Below are 23,963 nucleotides of genomic sequence, written 5' to 3' on the forward strand. Positions count from 1 at the left end.
CTGGCTTTCATGAGAATACCTTTAATAACTTATAATTCTAAATGGTTTTGCAGTGGTTTAGGTATATTTCCTCTGTAAGCAGCCTGATATTCCTCGCTGAGTAATTTTTTTAAGTTATTAAAAATAAAATTTAATCTATTAATTTGCATACATATTAAATATATGATTGAAAATAATATTAAAATATTGGGTACAAAAATATCTATAGTAGAGAGCTAAAATGACCCATGAAGTTACTACCATTAGTTCTGAAAAGTGGTAACTGCCCAAATAAAAGGTGTAGAATGGAATTTTATTTTTAAAGAAAATAAACCCAGACCAATCAAGGTCATTGGATGTTTTTTTAAAAAACAATTTAAAATTGTTTTTCCACATCTTCAACTTCTATGCTAGCTTCAATGATACCTTGCTCTAACTAAGGTATACTCATACTATATTTCAGACACTTCAAAAATCTTTTTTACTATTTTACCGTAAATAAATGTAAACAACTCTTTTTTGGTTTATGTTATTCCATTTAGAATTTTCCACACTGGAATTACTCTCTGAAAGTGATTTTCAAGAATAATACTCGGTTAAAAACATATTTTGGTAGTTGTATTTCAGTTTCCATCACCCAGAATATCTAAGATGAGAACCCTCATATTTGATCCGTTAATCTAAAGCTGCACGTGTCTCTAGGTGGTCAGTCTATATCCTAAATGTCCTGGCTACTGAATTACTTAAACTATTACATGACTACTATATCTGTGTTTAGGATAATGCAATTTCATGCATCCGAATTGACAGTGTTCCAAAGAGCATGTGGGGAAAAACAAAAAACAAAAAAAAAACAGTCACGGGAGCTGCAGCTTTCGTTTTTAGTAGCAACTTAGTTAAAGAAAATTTTTTTTAACATTTTATTTATTTTTAAGAGACAGCTAGCAGGGCAGCAGCAGAAAGACAGGAAGGCACAGAATCAGAAGCAGGCTCCAGGCTTTGAGCTGTCAGCAGAGTCCGATGAGGGGCTCAAATCCATGGACAGTGAGATCATGACCTGAGCTGAAGTCGGACACAGATGACTGAGCCATCCAGGCACCCCTTTAGTAGCAACTTGTTAACATGTCAAGGAACTGACTTTTCTGCTGTCTCCACTGTGCTGAGAACAAGCAGTGGGGGCATGCAGAGAGGCCACTCTGACACAAATGAGCTATCACTGAATCTGTTATTAACAATGACGGCTAGGGGCGCCTGGGTAGCTCAGTTGGTAGAGCATCTGACTTGGTTTTGGCTGCGGTCATGATCTCACGGTTTATGGGTTCGGGCCCCCTGGGGGGCTCTGTGTGGCAGTGTAGAGCCTGCTTGTGATTCTCTCTCTCTCCATCTCTGCCCCTCCCCACCTCTCAAAATAAATAAACTTAAAAAAAATATATATGCGTATATATATGTGTGTATATATATATATATATGTGTATATATATGTGTGTATATATATGTGTGTGTGTATATATATATATATATATATATATATATATATATATATATCAATGACAGCTAACAGTCACTGAGTTCTTATGCCAGGCATTGTTCTAAGTGCCGTACATGGATTAACTAATTCAATTCTCATATCCTCTATGAGGGAGGTACTATTATTATGATGCCCCTTTTATAGTTCTCCAAACTGCCTCAAGGTGATCTTTAAAAATCCAAATCTTATCTTTTTCTACCTCCCACCTCTACCTCATACTGGGCTTAGGATAAGCATCTTAAAACAAAATCATTAACATGGCTCACAGAATCCTGCAGGCTGTGATCTTCTCTCTCAGCTTCTTATGTACCACATTTCCCCTTCATGTTTCAGCTCCTGGATTTCTTTTAGGCTCTCGCATGTCCTATTTCATTTTCCTACAGCACACTGCATCTCCTCTCACCCCTGATTATCACATCAATTCCTTTTTTTAAGAGAAAAGTTACTGGACAGTACTATGCTAAGTGAGATAAACCAGAGAGAGAAAGATAAATACTGCACGGTATCACTTACATGTGGAATCTTTTTTTTTTTTTTTTTAATTGAACTCATAGGAACAGAAAGTACAAAAATGGTCTTCAGGGGCTGAGGGGTGAGGGAAGTAGGGAGAGGGTGGTAAAAGTATACAAACCTTCAGTTATAAGATGAGTAAATTCTGAGGATCTAATATATAACATGATGACTATGTAGTTAATAACACTAGACTGTACAATTGAAATTTGCTAAAAGAGGAGAACTTAAACGTTCTCATTTTAAAAAGTAAGAAAGAGAGAGGGAGAAAGGAAAATAAACAAATATGTTAGGTCATGAACATGTGAATTAACCTGGAACCCTTTCACAAGGTATACTAATATCAAATCATCACATTGTACACTTTAACTACTTTACGATCTTATTTGTCAGTTATACTTCACTGAAGCTGGAAAAAATAGATATAAAAAATAAAATTATCTATGAGTTAAAAAAAAGAAAGCAGTTCAGTCACTACTTCCTCTGGTCTCCCCCACTCCAACCCCATCTTTGTATCTCTAGCCAACATGAGGGGGCACAAATTGAAGATCCAAACACGTGCTGAGGGAGGGAGGGAAAGATGGAGGGAGGGAATGACTACTTCCAATAATTTTCTATTGGCAAGTTTTACTTCATTTACTTAGTGTCATGTTTTCACATTTTTGTTTTGTTTTGTGCTCTTTGTCTGGAAGGATCACTACTTTGAGGTCTTCCTAGCATCTTAGTTGCTGTGGAACGTGCACATTGTGCTATAAGATCTGAGGTAAGAAGCAAACCGCTCTGGTACTATTTTAACTATTTGCTGCCAGAGGTGCTTATCCTCCATTTTAACTCAGAAGGACAGAGAAGGATCCTCTGTATGAAATTTGAACTCTATTTCTACTCAGAGAAATGTAGAGCCATCTTAGCCATTTTGTTCTTCTCCCTACAAGTCTCACCTTTCTACAATTTAGTTCCTTTAAAATACAGTAATAGTGGACACAGATAGTCTTCTGAAGTGATAAATATATGGCCATCTACTATAGATTTACATTCAATGACATTTATGTCTTACTTCATTCAAATTTCAGGACAAAATGGCAACCAGTATTCAGCCTTGCCACATCACCTGTCCCCAGATTAATGAAGATAAAGACAAATATAAATGTCGCAATTTTATTTCAAAAATGGCAAACTGCTTTATTTTATTGCAAATGAAAATATTATGTCTTTTCAGATGTGAGTGTGTATGAACAGACCAGTACTTTCAGTGTTGAAATTCTACTATAATATGAGAGAATTCCATTTTATACAAAGTTTTAAAGATGGCAATTCTCATCACTTCTTTTGGAGAAATGATCCATATCAGAGAATGGAGAATTGGAAAAGCATACTTCCTTTGTTTAGCTCCAAATGCTGAGGAACGTAGATGCACTTCCACGTGTGTAATCATTCAATAAACTGATTTTCAGAGTCAAAAAGACAACGTAAGTGTCCCAAGTTCTTTCTCATCCCCAGTCAAATGCAAGTACATGTTCACCTTAACTTCAAATAAAGTGTTACAATAATTTTCTTAATTAAAACAACTAAGAACCTTATTAAGAAAGAGCTATATGGGGCGCCTGGGTGGCTCAGTCAGTTAAGCGTCCGACTTCAACTCAGGTCACCATTTCGCGGTCTGTGAGTTCGAGCCCCGCGTCGGGCTCTGGGCTGATGGCTCAGAGCCTGGAGCCTGCTTCCGATTCTGTGTCTCCCTCTCTCTCTGCCCCTCCCCCATTCATGCTCTGTCTCTCTCTGTCTCAAAAATAAATAAATGTTAAAAAAAAATTAAAAAAAAAAAAAGAAAGAGCTATATGTATATATTTGGAGAAAAATGCTGAAAACATAACAATTTTTTTGGATCTGTGAGTCCAGATCCTATTTTATATACTGTGTGTGTGTGTGTGTGTGTGTGTGTGTGTGTGTATGTATGCGTGTGTGTTTGTGCGTGTGACAGAACAGAATGTTCCATTATGAGTTTTTGTCTTAAGAGCCAGGGATGGCTCCATGGCCATATGGAAGCAATTCAGTGTAATGGGCATGCCGGCCAACTGTGTAGGCTTTCTTCCTCTTCACAGCCCAATTCAAATTATTTGTGACAATGAGTGAGGGCCAATGAAGTAAAAATTATTGGAAGCTACACCCAACAAAACATTTATCATTGCATAGAGTAGGCATATGCACCCCTAAAATTCTGGGGGTATAACTAATGGGCATGTAATCTTGCAACTGGCATTAATGGCCACGGTCTGAGAATCTAAAAGCTAATAAAATAAAGTCTAATCATGTTTGTGTTACAAATAGGAAAGTCCTCCTTTGGAATGAAATTTCCAGAATTGAAAGAACAAAGAGTAGTGACCATAAAACAAGCAAAAGGATTCAAGAAAAACAGAAGTAAATTTTCCGCAAAATATGTTATGAAGAATACCAAATCAGAATTTCTTATTTGGACTCACTCACCACTAAAATAGGATGAAAAGAGAAAAAAAAAAACTGTTTCTGGAATCCTCATAATACTAAAACACAAGAAATTCAAGAAAAAGTAGAACAATGCAAAAATTAATAAGAAAAATGAATCAGAAAGACATCACCAACTATACTTCAGAAAGTATATTTAAGTCTTCCGTGTGTTAAGAATTGTGTTTCATAAAAGAACACTCTAAGAGAATGAATGTCTGAGTGCAAATGTCCCAAATGTAGATAGGTGTCCCAGTGTACATGAATCCCTTTTCTTGGAAATGCCTCGCTTTTATGGAATGTTTTTAGTTATTCCCAGCATCTTCACAACTAGACCCTGAGAGAATGGATGGCATTTGAGCCAGGGACCTGGCTCTTGTGGGAGGTAACTGAACTGACCTAGAAGAGGCAGATTGTAGAGAAAGCTTAAGGGAAACAGTGAACTATGTAGAGGACTATTGGAAGGGAGGTGTCCATGAAAATGGCCCTGGGCTTGTGACTCAATCACTAATATGTTATGAGACCTTAGATTTCCTTGCTTGTGCCTCAAATTTCCTGAGCGTAATCACTGCTAGTTCACATCATTGTAAAGATAAAATGAGATTAAATAATACATAAAACTATACATTAAAATTAAGAGGCTGAGTGTAAGATACTACTATGGGGTTGTAATTTTGTGGCATCTGGACTCTCCTCCAACCCACACTTAGCTCCCTGGACACACACTTCTACCTACTCCTTAAACAGACTTGTGGGAATTTCTGGCTCATCCTTTCTTCCAATGAAGTCACATTTTCTTTTCTCTCTGTAACTATCAGGGAATTTAAACATCCCAGTCTCCATTGTATAAGGTAAAAGTCAGCTACAGTTGACCACAAGTTTTACTGTGCCCATGTTCCACAATTTCACCTAGCTTCTACTGTATAGAGATATTACCTATACCAGAATCCACTGTGCTCTTGTGTTTTTTTTTTTTTTTTCATTGTAGCCAAATAGGCATCACGCAAACCGGCTTGCTTTGTAAAAACAAAAAACAAATAGATATTTTTAAAGTAACTTTATTTTATTATGAGGGTCATTTGGATTTTAATAACTTTACATGAGAAAATAAAATTAAGATTGCAAGGAAAAACACTCTTGTGTGAGGAACAAAAAGTCACATGTTATTGTGGAGAAAATTAAAGAAGGGAAATTTTGCAGGCCAGATTTTCTTGGCAGCAACAGCAAAATCTCATCATGTTTTGAACATTTTTGCAGAGCTCTAGCATTTATAGTTCACAAAAAATACTACAGGAGAAGTTTTCACCTTAAACCTTTGCATGGATGCTGCTGCAGGAAAATCGGCTGACTTAGACCTTCATAGGGTCTGGGACAGAAGAAAAAAGAATTTTAGGAATTGTTTCCTGGGTCTGTAGTGAAGGTCTAACTGTTATGAGAGTTCTAAGAAGCAGTTTTGCCTGGGGATGAAGATTATGAGTAAGTAAATGAATCATCTTTATCTCAGTTTGTCATCGATGATGACAGAGTAAATGAAGATCAAAAGAGATAATATACACAATGCATCAGAGATAGCTCCTGGCAGTCAATATTATTTTTTGTACTATTATTAACATCTATTGTTAAGGATGATTGGAATATGTAACGGAGCTAATTCTTATACAGGAAGAATATATGTGCATATGTTTAGCCTCCAATCATATATGTGCAAGGTATTACACCAAATCCTAAAAATACAGAGGAACGTGAGAAAAAAATGATCTGCTCCCAAGAAATGTACCACCTTGCAGAAACTGTAGATATACATAACAAAAAATAAACCTGAGATAGGCAAATATTAATGGGCAAAAGTGTTATAAGAATTTAAAGGAGCTCATCACTCTGAGAGTATTTTTTTTATTTTTTTCAAAATTTCATGTATAACATATAATTGGAACAATGGTTTAAAAGTCATATCTTTGAATCTAATAGCTGTACAGGTTATAAAAGTGATCAATAAATGCCAGTACAAATATCCAGAAAGCATTCCAGCATTACTTTGTAGGACTGTGTAGAAGATGTCCATGTGCCGAGTAAAGACTGTCAGAAAGTGCCCAAGTTTTCAGAAAGCAAGCAACCATCCTCAAGGCAAATAGCATTCCTCCAATCACTCTAACCTGACTTCTAGCCCCATTATTCCACCAACACAGCTTGCACTGAGACCTTGATGAGATCTCCGTGCCACTGAATCCAGGAGAGCAAAGAACCAAGCCAGAGAGCCACAAGGTCTGAGCAATATTTAAAATCATATCGAGATTTTAGATGGACAACTGTCTCAGTAGAGACCACACTGCTACCACTGCTGAGCACAGAAACTTAAACATCAGTGGATTGTTATTATACTGATCACATAGTTCCATTTAAAATTCTTAAATTGCTTCTGCTGGTGTTCTGGAATTCTTCATGAATTAAGGACACTACCAAAATTGGCACTGTGTCGTGTCAGGGTAAGCTTCACATGGATCTTACAGTTTATGTAGAGAGTGCAGTAAAATCCACAGGTGTATACCTCTCCATGACCTATGAGCTCCGTAAATGTTTACTGAACATTTATTCCTTGGGGCTTTTCTTAATTCGACAATAACCTTAGTGGTCCATTTCCAAAAAATTCAGAAGTTTGTCAAAAGCAAAGTACTATGCAGCTATCAATGTTCCTATACTAACAGACTATTCTGCATTTGTCTTGCATTATGTTCATAGAAAGATATTGGAGAAGGTATAATTTGAGTACAGAATTCAGAATTTATGTTGCACATTTGGTATTCCTATGCCCCTTTTCTGGTTCTCAAAAGGAAGAGACTATCTAACTACCATGAGCATGGTCCTACCCACCCATCTAGGTCCCTTGTTGTCATGGAAAAAATCTGTATCTTAATCGAGACAAGACTAATGAGAATCATGTATGAAGGACTCATATCCTCTCCCAATGGCCCTTAAAACCATGCCTTTAGGATTTGTTCACACATAGGAACAAAAAAAATCAAATAGTTTTATATAAATTCCTGTATTTTAATCTTAATCATTAAATTACAAAATATTTTAAGTAATAGTAATTTTTGTCTTTGGTAATGATGGCCACCTAAATTCAACATAGTAAATAATCTCATAGGGCTTATCAAATCACTTAGGCATCTAGAAAAGCATCCTAAATTTTAATTATTAATTTTTTTTACTCCAAAACTTTCTTATAATATAAAATCAGTTTGAAGCTAGTTGTCAGGATTCCCTACAATATGAATCCTAAATTGAGCTAATTAAATACAATACAAATAAAGATTACTTTAATGATAATATAAATCTTTCTATAAAATCTGTTATAATCTGGCATGATTATGACTATAAAGAATGGGCTCATTGACTCTTGAAAGCAAATTACTGATTAAGTGGTTCTGGCTTATTCTTGAAAACCTCCAAAGCATATAAATTTCCAGTAATCACAGTGTAATAACTGATACAACTTTTGACAAGCACTTATCTTGCAGTATTTGCTACCTGTCAACTTTTATGAAATCACAACGTTCAACGAGTCATTTTGAGCAAAGTAACCAAGCTCTTTTTATAGATACTAACAGCACTAACAGTTGGCATGTGAACTTCCCATTAAAAACCTCCCATGGACAATTGAACTTGACCAGGTTTTCATTTCCATGCTTCTTAAGTATACAAACTACTGACTTAATGCACATAATTAAACCTGTACTTAGTGAATCTCTATAGCAGTGTTCTTAAGCCCAGTTTTCTCTTATATTCTCCAAAGCAGTGGGTCTCACAGTGTTCCTGAACTGGAAAACCTCAGCATTATGTGAGACATGTAAATTCTCAGATCCCACTCCAGAAATGAATCCGAAACTCTGGGGTTGGGCCCAGAAGCACATGCTTCAACAAGCCCTGTGGGTGATTATGATGCCAGCTAAGGTCTGGAAGCTTTGCTCTGGAGCAAAAAGATGTTCTCTTGCTATAAAGAAAAGATTTTAATCCCTTAGTTTAGAGCAGTAGATTTTGTCAAGTCTTGTGTCTCTAAGCCCAAAGAAAAATGCGGTTATTTAAAACAGTATGATATTAGAGAGGTGAAAATAAATAACGTCTTGTCTGTCATAATTTCAACAGAGTCTTCCCTCTAATCAAAGTCCAAGAAAAAAGGGCTGATTCTAACTTTTGCCCTGTAGTGCTATTTATACCACTGGAGACATGTCAACATAATGAATGAATGAACAAAATAGGTAGAGATATTCCTACACAAGGCCCCTCAGAAGCAAGCCAGTGAGATTATCCCAAAGAATAGATAGACAGGAACTGGTTTATTTTGCTAATAGTCCCCGTGGCATGGCCTGTGGTATGCTAGAGAGGCTAAAAACTTTAAAAGAGAGAGAGAGAAGAAATGGATTTAAAAGGATACACCCCTCAATTTCTTCATAGATTCATAATAGATACCAAAAGGAAAGCTTTGGGAAAAGCAACATTTCTTCACGCAGAAAATGGGCATCAAGTTTATGATGTATTTTGATTATTCTTTTAATTCAAAAAAAATACTTCATTTTAAGAACACGCATTTTCTATCCTACATAATTGTTATTACATGCATTGTAAGGCTGTGGGTCACGAATTTTCTTATTTCCTTCAGGAGTTTTGTAAAGTCCACATTTGGGGTGTGAGGTAATTAGTGTGATTCCCACTTCATAGCAGATCTCCTACTGGAATGCTAATCTTTTGAGAATTTTTAAAATTTAAGGAGAGAAACTACTTTTATAGCACAACATAGAACTTGCATGAATAATTCATATTTCACAGATGTCACTGTCATTCTGGGAAAAAACACTTTATATGCTTTTTTAATGCACTTAAAGAGAATGACAGACTGTGTAGTTGTCAAATTTTCAGTTATATTAAGAGGGGGATCATAATACATCAAAAAAATATCATAGCATGAGTTCATAAAATAATGTGGCTGAAATAAATAACGGAAATATTTATAGCAAATTTAACTATCCAACAGCTGGCTCAACCCATTAAATCAATTTCACAAAGCTGTTCTAATTTAAATTCATTCACACCAGAGAAAATCTGAATGCAGTACCTGAGACTGTGCATTAATATTGGCTCCTTCCTTAACAAGAACTTTGACAACTTCTGCTTGTCCAGCCAAAGATGCAATGTGAAGAGCAGTGTTCCCTTTCTGTTTTGGAGAAACAAAATAGAAAATATTAGAGGTTTCCAAATTTTGTAGACATCGAATGTACAGGCATTTTCAATTTTGCTGATTGATAACTTCAAGTGGTTAAAGTTTGTCATTCTAATCCAGACAGTAGCCCACCTTGGAAGGGGATAAATTGTCTGCCATCAAAACACTGAGCCTCCTGTATAGTGCTTTCCTTTTCCATCCTTCACAATTCTCGTGAGGTGTCGGGCCAGTCTATATTTTGACAATCATGCGTGCATGAGGTGTTAGAAATCCAGGTTAACTGGCCATATTCCTAATTTATTCCACCACTCTTTTTGTCCAACCCTGATCAGACTGAAGCCCCAGCTGGTCGCCTGAGGGCCTACAGCCTAGCCTCTCTGCATCTCTCACAACCATGTTATCACACTCCAGCTCTGGGCAACAGGCTTGATTCTGACTAACTACTGTTTTTCTCCAAATTAAAATTTCACCTCCTAAGACAAAGATTTGTCACCAGTGATGATATTTAAAAAATATATATCCGTTGTTTCTGGGGTGCCTGGATGGCTAGGTCAGTTGAGCATCTGACTCTTGATTTCAGCTCAGGTCATGATCCCAAGGTCATGGGATTCATCCCCCACATCAGGCTCCGAGCTGAACGTGGAGTCTGATTAAGATTCTTCCTCTCCCTCTTTTCTTCTCCCCCACTCTCTCTCTCTCCCTCAGATAAAATAAAATACTTAAATCTGTTGTTTCTGAAATGACTCCCCAACGACAAAGTTCAAATATATTTTAGTAAAAGGACTATCAATAAAAAAAAATAATTTCTAGTATACCAAACATCTTGTACAGTTCTTTAAAAATGAGTCCAATAGCTTTACAAACACACATTATAGTGATAAAATCTAATTTTCCCCAATAATTCAATCCATGATCCAAAATCTCTTTTCCATTACACTATAAGAGATTCCGAATATTCTCTTACCAAGTTAAATGAATACATTAAAAAGATATAACAACTTCATTAAAGCATGAAAATTACCTGTCCATTTCCACTGAGAAGTTTACTACATCAATATACTTTTGAAAAAATGAATTAACCTTAGGAAAATAGGTGCTGTCGTCCACACATGATTATATTAATCTAGTGTCTACATGAATCAAAGAAAAAAGACAGAACATTTGAAACAAAGTATGCAGAATTCTCCAGTCTCATGTTTGATAAGACTCTAAAAGAATCAACTCAAACTCTGCAAAGTTTAGTGGAAAGAGTTTCAATTTCAGTTCTTCATGGTCAAGAACCTTGGTGTTCCAGCAAACGTCTGCAATGTATAACCAGACAAAATAACTTTAAATCATTTCCTCTTGTCCAAGGAAATAAATTCTACTAGCATGAACATTACCTTAGTGGCAGAATCCACAGAGGACCCTCTTCCCAGCAGCTCCTGAACCAGGCCCACATGGCCCTCCTTGGCAGCCAAATGGAGAGCGTTGAGTCCATTCTGAAAAGAGAAGCAAACAGTCCTCAGAAATTGAGTAATAGTTGTGGGTAGTATCTGATTTTTATGCAAGTATTTAACCCAGAGACTAGACAGACTCTGGTTTCTTCATTGTACTTTTTCTTTTTGCATTAGTTTGAAGCTACTAAGTTCAGAGAGACTAATTTCCAGTGTTTTTGATTTAGAGAGGGAAAGTAGTAAATATTCATTAGAGCCGTGGATTTGCCAACTTTATCTCAACAATTTTTTGACTAAGAAATATCTAAATACTTTTCTAATGAGAGAAAAAAAAAGAACAACTGTATCATCTATTGCACCAGTCACAAATAAAATTCTTTCCAGTTTCTAGAACATTGAGAGAGTTTAAATAAATCTTACTTTTTAACAAATGGGAAGGAAATCTTTTTTTTTCATAAAAAGTGATTCAAAAGCCATAGGACAATTTCTAAGCTAACAAAACTTTGCAATAACATTGTACTTAAAAGACACTTAGCACTATGTCACTAATTTGTCTGTAAGTTTTTTTCCCCAAGAATTTAAAATTTATTTTATAACTTCTGATAGAGATGAGGGAGCATAAGACAAGTTGAGGGCAAAGTACAGGCTAATAGCACTCCCTCCCGCCCTCTCACCCCCAGGTGGGATATGTATGATATTCCCCAGACACTCCAGGCTGCCTAAGAACAAAAGAAGGAAAAGAAAGCAAATGGTTGACTGATACAGATCACAGTCATGCAGAACAGGAGTCTTCTTCAGTTTACAGATAACTTAGTAAACTTCAAGAAAAAGATAATCTTATCCATAACCTAATCTCCAGAAACCTATAGACTCCGTTTCCTGGAGCCCTAATATCACCCTCATCAAGATGTAAGAGGGTTTAAGTGCTTGTCATGGTGATGTGGGAAACAAAGGCAAATTAAAACTTAAATTTCCTTAGTACCTACGGCCCACTGACATGTCCTTGAGACAGGCAGAGTGACCTTCCTCCAGGAGCTTGGCTGCCTTGATAGTGACACTTGCTAGGGGCAAAAGGGAATCTTAGCTTAACATTATCCTGACCCCCCCAGGATCCTGTGAGTCTCCTTAAACACATAAAAATTCCTTTGCAAACCTCCTTTAGCTTTAACCCCCAAGTATATGTTGGCAATTATACTCCAAGCATATGGCCCCTGATATACATCTGAGGGGTCTCATGACTGAGGTTTTACTAAACAGTAATAAATGATATTTTCCTAACAACAGCTAGCCCCTCAAGGTCTTGGAAACCTTGCTTCCAAAATTCCTTAGAGATTTGCACTGTCCCTAACCCCCTCCTAACCTGAAGGTATATAATCAGTCACTCTTCACAACCGCAGTGCAGCTCTTTCTGCCCACAGGTCCAGTCCCCGTGGTTTAATAAAATCACCTTTTTGCACCAAAGACGTCTTCAAGAATTCTTTCTTGGCCATAAGCTCCAAACTCCACTGTCACCCCCAAACCCCATCATTAGTGCTATAATATCTGACTCACATCTAAATTCCTAAAAAATTACCCATCATAACATTGAAAAAACTCATCGATAATTTTACCAAATATGGTATCTACATACATTATACTGACCTCCCCCAGAAATGACTTACAGTCAATCAGGAATTTTCTGATCAGTGCCCATGAGGTAATCTGTCACATGGGCCCTCTCCATTCCCCAAAGGAAGATGAGGTAATCTGCATGATAAAAACCCCAGTTCTCCCCCTAAGGGAAAGTGACCTTGCCTGGAACTTTTTTTTTTTTTTTTTTTTTTTTTTTTGGCTAATAACTTTCTTGCCCAACCCTCCTTCCTATAAAACCTTTCATTTTATACCACTCCTTGGAGCTCCCCTCTACTTGTTAGATAGGATGCTGCCTGATCCAGTCATTGTTTAATGAAGTTAATTGTATTTTCAAATTTACTCTGTTGAATTTTGTTTTTTTTAACACATATAAGGAGAACCAAATACATCTACAAAATGCTCTATGGCAAATTTCCCGTTACTGGTCAATGCTTATATTAATGATTCTCTTATGGGAAGCCTTCAAGCTTTTATACCTGTTTCAAAAATAAGATAATATTTATTTTTCTTCTTTGCAAAACATGGTCCTGGTTTTTCAACAACATTTAACTCTGAGCAGCTGATATAGTTGCACCATCAATACACACATGTCATGGTTTCTATATATTTACTGGCATAAAATAATAAGAATTAAAGTACTTTCAAAATACGTTATTCCTAGAAAATTTAACGAATTCATCAACAATATAACAAAAGCTTGATAAAGACACTTTTATGACTCCCGTGTCCTACCAGCATGCAGATAATGATAACTATATTAACTAATACAAATGATTCAACCAAAATTATTTTCCACTCCCTTTACCAGACCAAAGTTGTTCTCTGAGTTATTCAACACCCAGTCCCTTTGGTAACGGGAAGTGGAAGTACTTAATTTTAATAGATGTAAAAACCACTTCACAAATAGTAAACTCATTCTGACATAATGAAGGACAAGCAGTATGATCTTCGGATAGGAATTTTTAAGGAGATAATTAACCTGATATTTTAGAGCCTGTAACTTTTCTGATAATTTTTCATTCTATATATATATTTCAGCATGACATTTGATTAGTTGGCCTAAGTTGTTCACTGGAAGAAATCTTTTACTCTGTATGATAAGCCATTACATAAATGTTTTTTAAGTTGGATCTGTTACTTCAGTAAGTAAGAATCAAATCTGCTGATCACTGGGAGTTGTTAGATGGCCTAGCCAACTAATATTTAAATATGAAGATTTAAATATTAAATATTTACATATTAAGATGCTTATTATAAGAAGTTGCCTTTCCTTTTTCTCAGTTTTTGTCTCTGCCTCCATCTGAAGTTTCCACCTGAGAGGTTTGAAAGGACCTCTGAGACATCTAATCCAGTGATTTGCCTAACACTCTGTCTGCCCCAGGTCTGATAAATAGTACCTACTTGATAAATATTGTTGGATGAATGAATGAATCTAAAGAGAGCATAGAGGGAATATTTTGGTAAAGTCTACATTTATAAACAATCAAACCTATGTAATATATTTGAATGGAAAAGACTGAGTAGTGCCTAAAGTTTATAAGCTTTCCATATATCAGGATTTTTATCCAAGTGGGACTAGAGATTATTGGTTTGGAGATATATTTTCCAAGTGCTTAAGGCCTACCCATAGAACAACTGGATTTATTCTGCACTGGAATTGTTATCGTCACCAGCTAGACCCTAAGACCTGACCTTCACTGCCCACTTGCTTGTACTCACCAATCTTTTTACCACATTCTTCTTTAAGTTCTTCTTTCCAGTTTATCTCTTAACTCAGGCAACTAGAAACTGAAACCACTCCTTGAGCCATGGGACTACCCTGATGAGACCTCTAGCCACCAGACCACCCAGACCAGTTTGAGTGTAACTCCCCACTTGTGCCTGCATAGGCAGGCCTCAGAGTGACTTCTAGAATGATAAACTGACTTTACCTCATTATAATGTGGTAGAGCCTCTCCATAAGGAATGTGGTTAGAACCTCAGGACGAGAGAAGACAACCTGCCTATGTGCTCAAGGGCGACATTCCTCATGACTCTGGAACATAGACCGCCCATGCAGACTGCATGTTACCATATATGGGAGACAAAGGAGCAAAATTTGTACAAAAGTCACCCACCCCCACCACTGCGCTTGGGGTTCAGCCTTTTGGATCCTAGCCTGCTGATCCAGTGCTGGCACAAATAAAGCTGCTTCCTGGAAAGAAAAGCCTTGGTGTCCCCACTCCGTGTGTGACTCACTGCTACATTACGTGGGGGCTTGCCCAGGAGGCAGACACAGCGTTTCACTTCCCTTGTCACCGGGGCTTGGGGCACCAGGAGAGGTGACCTTGCCTGGCACCAGTGGACCGCTTGATCCATAGGAGACTAGCCCCTCCTGTCATGCCGGGGTAAGGGCCCCGGATGCACAAAGGAACCCAGTGAGGCCCAGGAACCAGCTCAGGGAGCACAGCCCATCAGACGGGTAAGAACCTGGATTCATTTTGGTATACCTGCCCCTAAGAGATAAAAGGAGAGCCTGATCACTTCCCAGAGCTGCCTGAATATTTCCATAAGGAACAAAACCAACTCTAAGGTGCTGGGCACTGGGCAGCGGATTGGAGTCACTATATGACTGTGTATGAATGAGAAACAGCAGAAAGTTTCCAACCTGACCAATGGGCCAAAGCGAGTATTGAGTCCCCATCCACAGTTCCTTGGTGACCTCATACAGCTTAGGGTGGTGTCAGACTTCCTGGGGAGTCTGATCTGGGTCAGAGCTTGATACTGAACCCATCAAGGCTAAGAGGTGCCTGAAATATCTCTGAGAGGAGAGCAGCCAAAAGTGGACAAAGTTGGTGTGGGTCCTCTCCAAATTAGTCCCTCCCTTCCCCCTAGCCCTCTCTTGTGCATGAAAGTTGCCAGTTAGGGGGAGGAAATGGGTAGAAAGAAGAGAAAACTGACTCCCCTAGAATGTATGTTGAGGAATTTCAAAAAGGATATTCAGGACATTATGGTGTGAAATTAACTCCCAGAAAGCTCTGGACATTCTGTGAAATTGATTGGCCATCGTTTGGGGTGGGGTGGCCCTCTAAGGGCTCACTTGAGAAGGAACTAATTATCCGAGTGTTCAGAGTCATTGTGAGGGATCCAGGCCACCCGGACCAATTTCCTTACATTGACTGTTGGCAAGACCTAGTCCTATACCGGCCGCCTTGACTAAAAGTGTGTATTGAAGAGAGCTGTAAAGTTATGATGGCTTGTGGCTTCCTCCAAATGCCAACCCAAAACTGAAAAGCCCATACTGTTGGGAGAGCCCGAAGGGACCCTACTGCCATGTGCCCCACTGCCATCTGTGCCTCCAGCCATCCCAGTTGCAGAAACCCCACCAGAGCCTGCCCCTAGTCCTGAGGCCTCACTCCCCACCTCTAGCACCACCGGCCTCTCCAGATGTGGCCAGCTGTCCCGGATCACCAGTCCTAACCCCATACATCCTTCCTGGAAGGCGATAAGAATATCAGGCCAAGGGAGGCAGTCCCTCCCTGAAACAACACCGGGGAGCCCTACAGATGCCACTGAGGGAAAACTAGGGGATCCATCTATTATGATCAGGAAGGCCAGATCTGAGGAGGCCAGCATGTTTTTGTGCACCAACTCTTTACCACTACGGACCTCCTAAATTGGAAACACCATACTCCCTCCTATACAGAGAAGCCCCAGACTATGATTGAACTAATGCAGTCCATAATTGAAACCCAAAAACCTGCCTGGATGGATTGCCACCAACTCCTCCTGACCCCCTTCGCCATGGAGGAACATTGCCAAATTACCCAGGCAGCCCTAAAATGGTTAGAGGAGAATGCCCCACTGGGTCACTAGACACTCAGGCTTATGCTCGGGCCCACTTCCCTGGGGAGGACCCCAAATGGGACCCAAATGACTCAAGTGTAGACAGAGGGCTCACAAGGACTGAACGGTATCAAGAAGCCCTTCTAAATGGCATGAAGAAACTGGGGGTGAAAGGCCATAAATATGAGCAAAACATCTGAAGTACTCCATGGACCCGAGGAGAGCCCAAGCCAGTTCTACAAAGACTATGTGAGGGCCTTCGTCTCAACACCCCTTTTGATCTAGAGGCGCCCATTAACCAGCAGATGGTCAACACGTCATTAGTAGGTCAGGGGACTTTGGCACCGAAGGCAGAGCTCATCGTGCTAACCTGCCTGGAGGCAGGGATATGTGTTAGTATATACATAGACTCTTAAGTATGCCTTCACCACGGGGATTTATACAAAGAGAAGGGTCTAACAAACTCAGGAGGAAAGACATAAAGTATGATAAGGAAATCCTTGAACTCTTATATACTGTGTGGGCCCCTAAACGAGTGGCTATCATGCTTTGTCAGGGACATCAAAGGGGAGACACCTCGGCTGCATGGGGAAATGGTAAGACCAAGAGGCAAAGCTTGTGGTTTCCAAAGGATCAGCAGAATCAGCAGCTTTAACCGCAGCACTGTTCCCTAGTCCACTGGCAGAATGGGACCCTAATTACTCACAACTTGAAAGTACCTGGTACTGACTGAAAATGGAAGCTAACTCCCAGGTGGATGGTGGAAATTTGAAGACGGCCAAGTAGCAATCCCTGAGGCCCTGGCTCCAGCTTTTGACAAGCCGTTCCATCAGGAAATCCATATTGGCTGGACAGATCTAGAGACTACATTGAGCCGACATTTCTATATCCCTTGACTCTTCAGCATAGCCCAAGCAGTATGCGAGCAATGTGAAACGTGTGCCCGGAATAACCCACATCAAGGACCCAAGGCTGCCTCTGGGGTGCAGAGTGTCAGGGGAGCCTCATTTGAAAGTATGATGGTGGATTTCACTGAGCTTCCCCGGGTCCAATCCTATAAATATCTGTTGGTCTTTGTGTGCACTTTCTCAGGCTGGGTGGAAGCCTTCCCTACTCGCACAGAAAAGGCACATGAAGTGGCCCGACTTCTAAAAGAAATCATTCCTCGATTTGGGATCCCTATCACTATAGGATCAGATAATGGGTCAGCGTTCGTGGCTGAGGTGGTGCAGCTGGTGGCTAAAGGGTTAAAAATCACCTGGAAATTACACATGGCATACCGACCTCAGAGCTCTGGGAAGGTGGAACAAATGAACAGAATCCTGAAGCTGCAATTAAGTAAACTATGTCAAGAAACCCACCTACACTGGGACCAGGTGTTGCCAATCACCCTGTTAAGAATCAGATGTAGTCCCACTAAGCAGACGGGGTTCTCCCCTTATGAAATCCTTTATGGGTGCCCTCCCCCCATTATCAAGGGCATAAGGGGGGATCTAAATGAGATAGGCAATCTAACCCTAAGGCAACAGATGCAAGCCCTTGGCTCTACCCTAACCACCTTACACCACTGGGTTAGGAAGTGACTACCTGTGAGTCTGACCAGACAGGCTCACCCCTTTAAACCAGGAGATAGGGTATGTATGGATGAAGGAGTGGAATGTCCAACCCCTGTATCCCCTCTGGAGGATACTGTCATCTTTACTGTTATCTTGTCCACCCCTAGTTCAGTAAAGGTAGCCGAAGTGGGTCCCTGGATTCATCACAGCAGAGTGAAGCTGGCATCTCGAAACTGGGAGTGCATTCCTGAGCCATCAATGCTGTGCAAGCTGACCACACGGAAGAAGCAATCTGCGACTCCAGAGGCTCGGGGAGACTGCAGCCCTGCTTTAGTCACTCCGGAAGCTGACTAATCTACGCACGGCAGAAGCTTGAAGAATCAACGATCCGATGGAACAAATAGACTGTCCTTATTTTCTATATTTGTTTCCTTACTGTGATGCACTGTCCCCCTTGTTTCTTGCTGTTATTGTGATTCTTGCTCTACTTTTCACCATAGGATTGGCAGAGGCTGGCTGAAATTGTGGTGAGAGGTTTCTGTTAGCACTCACCTTCCCTTTGTGGATAGGATGCTTCATTGGTATCAGTTGCTTCTAATCTGGACCCCTTCTGTAGCAATTCCTGAGGCACTGGCTCCAGCTTTTGTCAAGCAGTTCCATCAGGAAATCCATATTGGCTGAACAGATCTAAAGACTACATTGAGCCAACATTTATACATCCCTTGACTCTGAAGCATAGCCTAGATTCCTCATCACGTGACCCATGTATTTGTATAACCAGGTTAGGCCAGGGTGTCACTTGGACCTTACTATACCATACCCGTTTCTCATGCCAAGGAAAAGTCCTGCAGACACAATAAGACCACCTATTCTATCTGCCAATGGGAGAGTCAATACACTTGCTTTGACCCACAACACTCCCCCAGTGAAGATTGGTTAGAAGTCCAATCCTACCAAGAGGTGGGGCAAGGAGCTTGGTCAGCTGGACACAAATTACTAACCCAAAAGGACCAGTGTCAATGCTGTTTGACATACGTGCAGTTATAGATACTGGCCCAGAGGCATCTGTCATATGAAAAAAAGCAGGCACTTGTCATAGAGGGCCCAAGGACTCATGATATACCATACAGAGGCTTAAATGGGGAGTGGAAAAAACAACTCAATGACAAATACATTGTGAAGAAAATGGTTTATGTGCCTATACACCTGAGTTTGTATGCCCCAGCTGGAGCTGTGTTTCATGGGCTACTTGGAAAAAAGAAGGCACAATAGCATTCCTTCCTATATCAGGTTATCAGTCAACCTATAACCCTGTTAATTTTACCATCATTAACCCAGGATAATTGGCATCCAGATTCACAGGTGAGACAGAGACCCAGGGACTGTGCTATATTTCAAGAGAGTCACTACTGCTCATCCAACCACATCCCATCAAGTCTTCCACTCCTTCTGTGAAGAAATAAGAAGTAGCCACCCTCCCATTTCAGTCACAGTATAGAACTTGTTTCTAACGCTAGCAGAGACTGTAGCCCAGACTCCGAAGATCTCTTCTTGCTATATATGTGGGGAAACCAACATGGGGAATCAATGGCCATGGGAGGCTAGAGAATTAGATCCCGGTGAACCTTATAATGGAACAGAATGCCCCAGTCCTACTACCAGGGTTTGGCTCCTCAAAACCTCAATTGTTGGGAAAAACTGCCTTGCCCGGTGGGGAAGAAAGTTGACCATCTATGTTGAACGTTTAACATTAGACCAAAGATTTTATAACTCAATTTCCTAGGAAACCCATTGGTGGGAGTTTACCAGATCACCTTGAGGCAGGTCCCAACCGTTTTCTAAATTCTCTTATCTCCAAGAGGCCTAGGACAATGTCAATGCAGCTACTGAATGGCGGGGCCCAGGTGAACTATACTGGATATGTGGAAGGATAACCTAAAAAGTACTTTCCTCATGCTGGTCAGGGTCATGTGTGCTGGGAACTATTTGTCCATCTTTCTTCCTGCTCCCACTTGCCAGAGCGGAACATTTGAGAGTCCAAGTGTATGGGGACAGGGAGACTCAAAGGAAATGACGAGCCCTACCAACTGGTAACTGGAAAGATGATGAATGGCCTCCCAAGTGTGTAATCCAATATGGCCCTGCCACCTGGGCAGAGGATGGGTCCTGGGGCTACCACACTCCCATTTACATGCTACACCACATAATCAGACTGCAAGCAGTTGTAGAAACTATAAACAATGAAACTGTCAGAGCTCTTAACTCACTAGCCAAGCAGCAAACCAAAATGCACAATAGTATCTATCAGAATCGCTTGACTTTAGATTACTTGCTTGCTTCTGAGGGAGGAGTTTGTGGAAAGTTTAACTTGAGTAACTGCTGCCTACAGATAGATGATGAAGGAAAAGTCATAGAGGAGATCACAGATCGAATGAGAAAGGTTGCTCATGTCCCAGTCCAGACCTGGAAAGGTTGGGGCCCTGAAGAGTTATTAGGAGGATTTATTTTCAACTTGCAGGGGATTCCAAACCCTCATAAGTGTTTTTCTCTTGACCTGGGGGGCTTGCTTAATCCTGCCTTGCCTAGCTCCCCTACTTTTACAGTCTGTCTCCAGCCTCATTGAAGTAATGGTCAAAAGGAAAGCAGCCACACATGTGATGATGTTATGGAAACATAAACCTCTAAACCAAGGTGATGTTCTTTGACCAAAAATAGGGGGTCCAAGCATCAAAGGAGAGAATGTGGTAGAGTCCTTCCATAAGGAATATGGTGAAAACCTCAAGACAAGGGAAGGCAACCTGGCTATGTGTGTGTGCGACATTCCTCATGACTCTGTAATATAGACCGCCCATTCAGACTGTTTTTTACCATATATGGGAGACAAAGGAAAAAAATTGTACAAAAGGTGACCCCCCCCCCCCCCCCGCCATGCTTGGGGCTCAGCCTTTTGGGTCTTAGCCCGCTGATCCCACCCTGGCATGAATAAAGCTGCTTCCTGGAAAGAAAAGCCTCAGTGTCCCGACTTTGTGTGTGACTTACCCCTATGATAATACTAAAATTTCCACCCAAGGAGGAGTATAAGCCTAATTTACATAACATACAATGCACATATAGGCAAGTTTCCTTAAGGTGCATAAATGGCCTTATTCCCACCTTTACATATGACAGGGCTTCCCTATCCAAATACTCATCCTAATCCTAAATAAAAGGAATCCATTCACCCTTTTGGGTTGAAAGTTATTCCTCATGACCACCTTATTTGCTGCAAATTAAGCTTACTTGGTGCAACAAGTCCACATGGTGTGTCTGTGACTCACCAAGGAGAGAACTCACAATGGTTCAGTTACATTATTTTCTTTCTAAAATCTCATGCCATATAATTCCATAAGTTCTTACATGAGGGGCAACAGTTGGCTTCTTCAAATAATAAAACCTCTTCATATATGACTTTCTGTGTTGATCCACTCTTTCTTCCTTTCTTCCACCCAACATGGGCTTGAACTCACAACCCCAAGATCAAGAGTTGCATGCTCTAACTGACTGAGATCCATTCTTTATGAAGCTGATACTTCTACTGTGTTGATCCATTCTTTATGAAGTTCCTTCCTCTCCACGACTGGAAGAATAGGGAATCATTTTATTTGCTCCTCTGCAATTCTCTTTTAGCTTTTGAAAAAAATTTCTTTTTGTCAACTTCTATATCCCATTAGAATTTTCTCACTGGATAACTTTTACTTTTTAGTGATTATTTTATCTGATGTCAATGCTTATGTAAATTAAAAGAAGAGTTTAACCTGTGAATTGAAATTCCCAATTGAGAGAACATGGAAGATTTCCCACCTTAAGTTCTCCAAAGCCCTTTAACCACCCCAAATTGATCAGATTAAAAAAGGACTTGAACTACCTCCATTTTGACTTTAGTCTGTACTTTCTGATTCTTTCCAGCTTATCTTTTAACTCAGGCAAAAGGCTCAGTGGGCAAAGCATCCAGTGATGGGAACCAAAACCACCCCTCAAGCAATACAACTGCCATGACCTGAGGCCAGAGAGATCCAAAGAAAAGGACAGAAAACATGACTGACCCCAAGACAACGATGGACCTGAACTACATTGCTCATCTACATGCACCCACCAACTTCTGTCCCATATTTTCCTGGTATAAGTCTGGAAGTATTTTCAGCACTTTGGAGACAGTCATTGAGACATTAGTCCCCCGTCTTTCCAGTTCTGGCCTCACTGAAATAAATTTTTTCTTGTTTCACCACTACTCAGCTCTCTGTCTTTGGATTTTATTGGAGGCAAGTGGTGAAACCTGGTCTATTTGGGACCCCAGAGCCAGGTGCTCTTATACTCCTGCACCCCAGTTACAAAGTTTTCCTGGACTAAGCCCATGGCTCTGAGCTGTAATCAGTTGAAGAAGGAGGAGGACAGGGAAGAGAAAAATAAAGCATCTCCTCAATATTCTCAGTATTGCCAGTGATTTCTCTTTTAGTTCTTTATTAATTTTAATATTAATTTAATAATTTAATTTAATTTAATTTAATATTTCTCAGAATCATGTCTTCCTATACTGTCATGGAAATGTTTTACTATGCAAGTCAACAAATAATATGTATCAGGGTTCCCCTCCCTCCCACTCCAGAGAGCCAGTTGTTAAACATTTACCAGCAATATCACTGCGTGCCAAAGTCAGATGGCTTGACAGCAGTTTTATATTTAAAATATGTAAACTAGAGGGGTGCTGGGTGGCTCAGTTCATTGAGTGTCTAACTTCAGCTCATGTCATGATCTCGTGGTTCATGAGTTTGAGCCCCACATCAGGCTTGCTGCTGTCAGCACAGAGCCTGCTTCAGATCCTCTGTTCCCCTGTCTCTCTGCCCCTCCCACACTTGTTCTCTCTCTCTCTCTCTCTCTCTCTCTCTCTCTCTTAAATGACATTTAAAAAAATAAATAAATAATGTGAACTGAAAAAATGGCTCCCCAATGGTCAATATCTCTAAGGTACAATGGCCTGAATCTGGTCTTCATTTATGTCTAAAATTCTATAATATGGGATGTATCTACAGGTAATCTTGTTTACAAGCTTTATAAAGAGTCAAGTATTATTAACTGTTGAGGGACCACAAGGCAAGCTGAGGGCCAAGCACAAACTAGCACATCCCCCACCCAGGTAGGATATGTGTGACATTCCTCAGGCACTCCTGGCTACCCAAGAACAAAGAAAAGGACAGAAAACAAATGGTTAAACTGATAGTCTCCATCAGCTTACAAGTATCTTAGTAATATTAAAAGAAAAGGGCAACCTTATCAATAGCCTAATCTCCAGGAACTCCCTACTGTCTTTTTTTTTTTTTTAATGTTTATTTATTTTTGACAGAGAGAGACAGAGCATGAGCAGGGTAGGGCAGAGAGAGAGAGGGAGACACAGAATACGAAGCAGGCTCCAGGCTCTGAGCTGTCAGCACAGAGCCCGACAAGGGGCTTGAACTCACAGACCATGAGATCAGGGCCTGAGCCAAAGTCGGATGCTCAACCGACTGAGCCACCCAGGTGCCCCAGGAACTCCCTACTGTCTTAAGGGTAATGCTTTGCTAGAGGGAAAAACAACCTTACCTTCACTATAGCTAGACCTCCAGTTATCTGTGACCTCTTTAGCATATGGAAATCCCTTTAAGAAACTTCCTCCTGACCTTACCTCCCCCAACCCCACAGTGTATAAGCAGTCACCCTTCACAACCCCAGTGCAGCTCTTTCTGCTCAAGGGTCCTATTCCCCTGCTTTGATAAAATCACGCTTTTTGCACCAAA

The 23,963-nt window shown here is 40.0% G+C and overlaps 1 protein-coding gene across 2 annotated transcripts in view; it reads right to left on the reverse strand.

Moving 5' to 3' along the window:
• The window catches only part of ANK2 (ankyrin 2), a 240,429-nt gene that overhangs the window by 161,161 nt on the left and 55,305 nt on the right, over positions 1-23,963 (reverse strand). For both annotated transcript variants that reach the window (XM_042984019.1, XM_042984020.1), the window contains exons 3-4: positions 11,090-11,188; positions 9,603-9,701 (exon numbers count right to left, since the gene is read on the reverse strand). In XM_042984019.1, the coding sequence (XP_042839953.1) occupies positions 9,603-9,701; positions 11,090-11,188 (198 nt within the window). The remainder of the gene's footprint in view (positions 1-9,602; positions 9,702-11,089; positions 11,189-23,963) is intronic.

The sequence above is a fragment of the Panthera tigris genome, chromosome B1 (genome assembly GCF_018350195.1).
Source record: "Panthera tigris isolate Pti1 chromosome B1, P.tigris_Pti1_mat1.1, whole genome shotgun sequence".
NCBI lineage: Eukaryota > Metazoa > Chordata > Mammalia > Carnivora > Felidae > Panthera > Panthera tigris.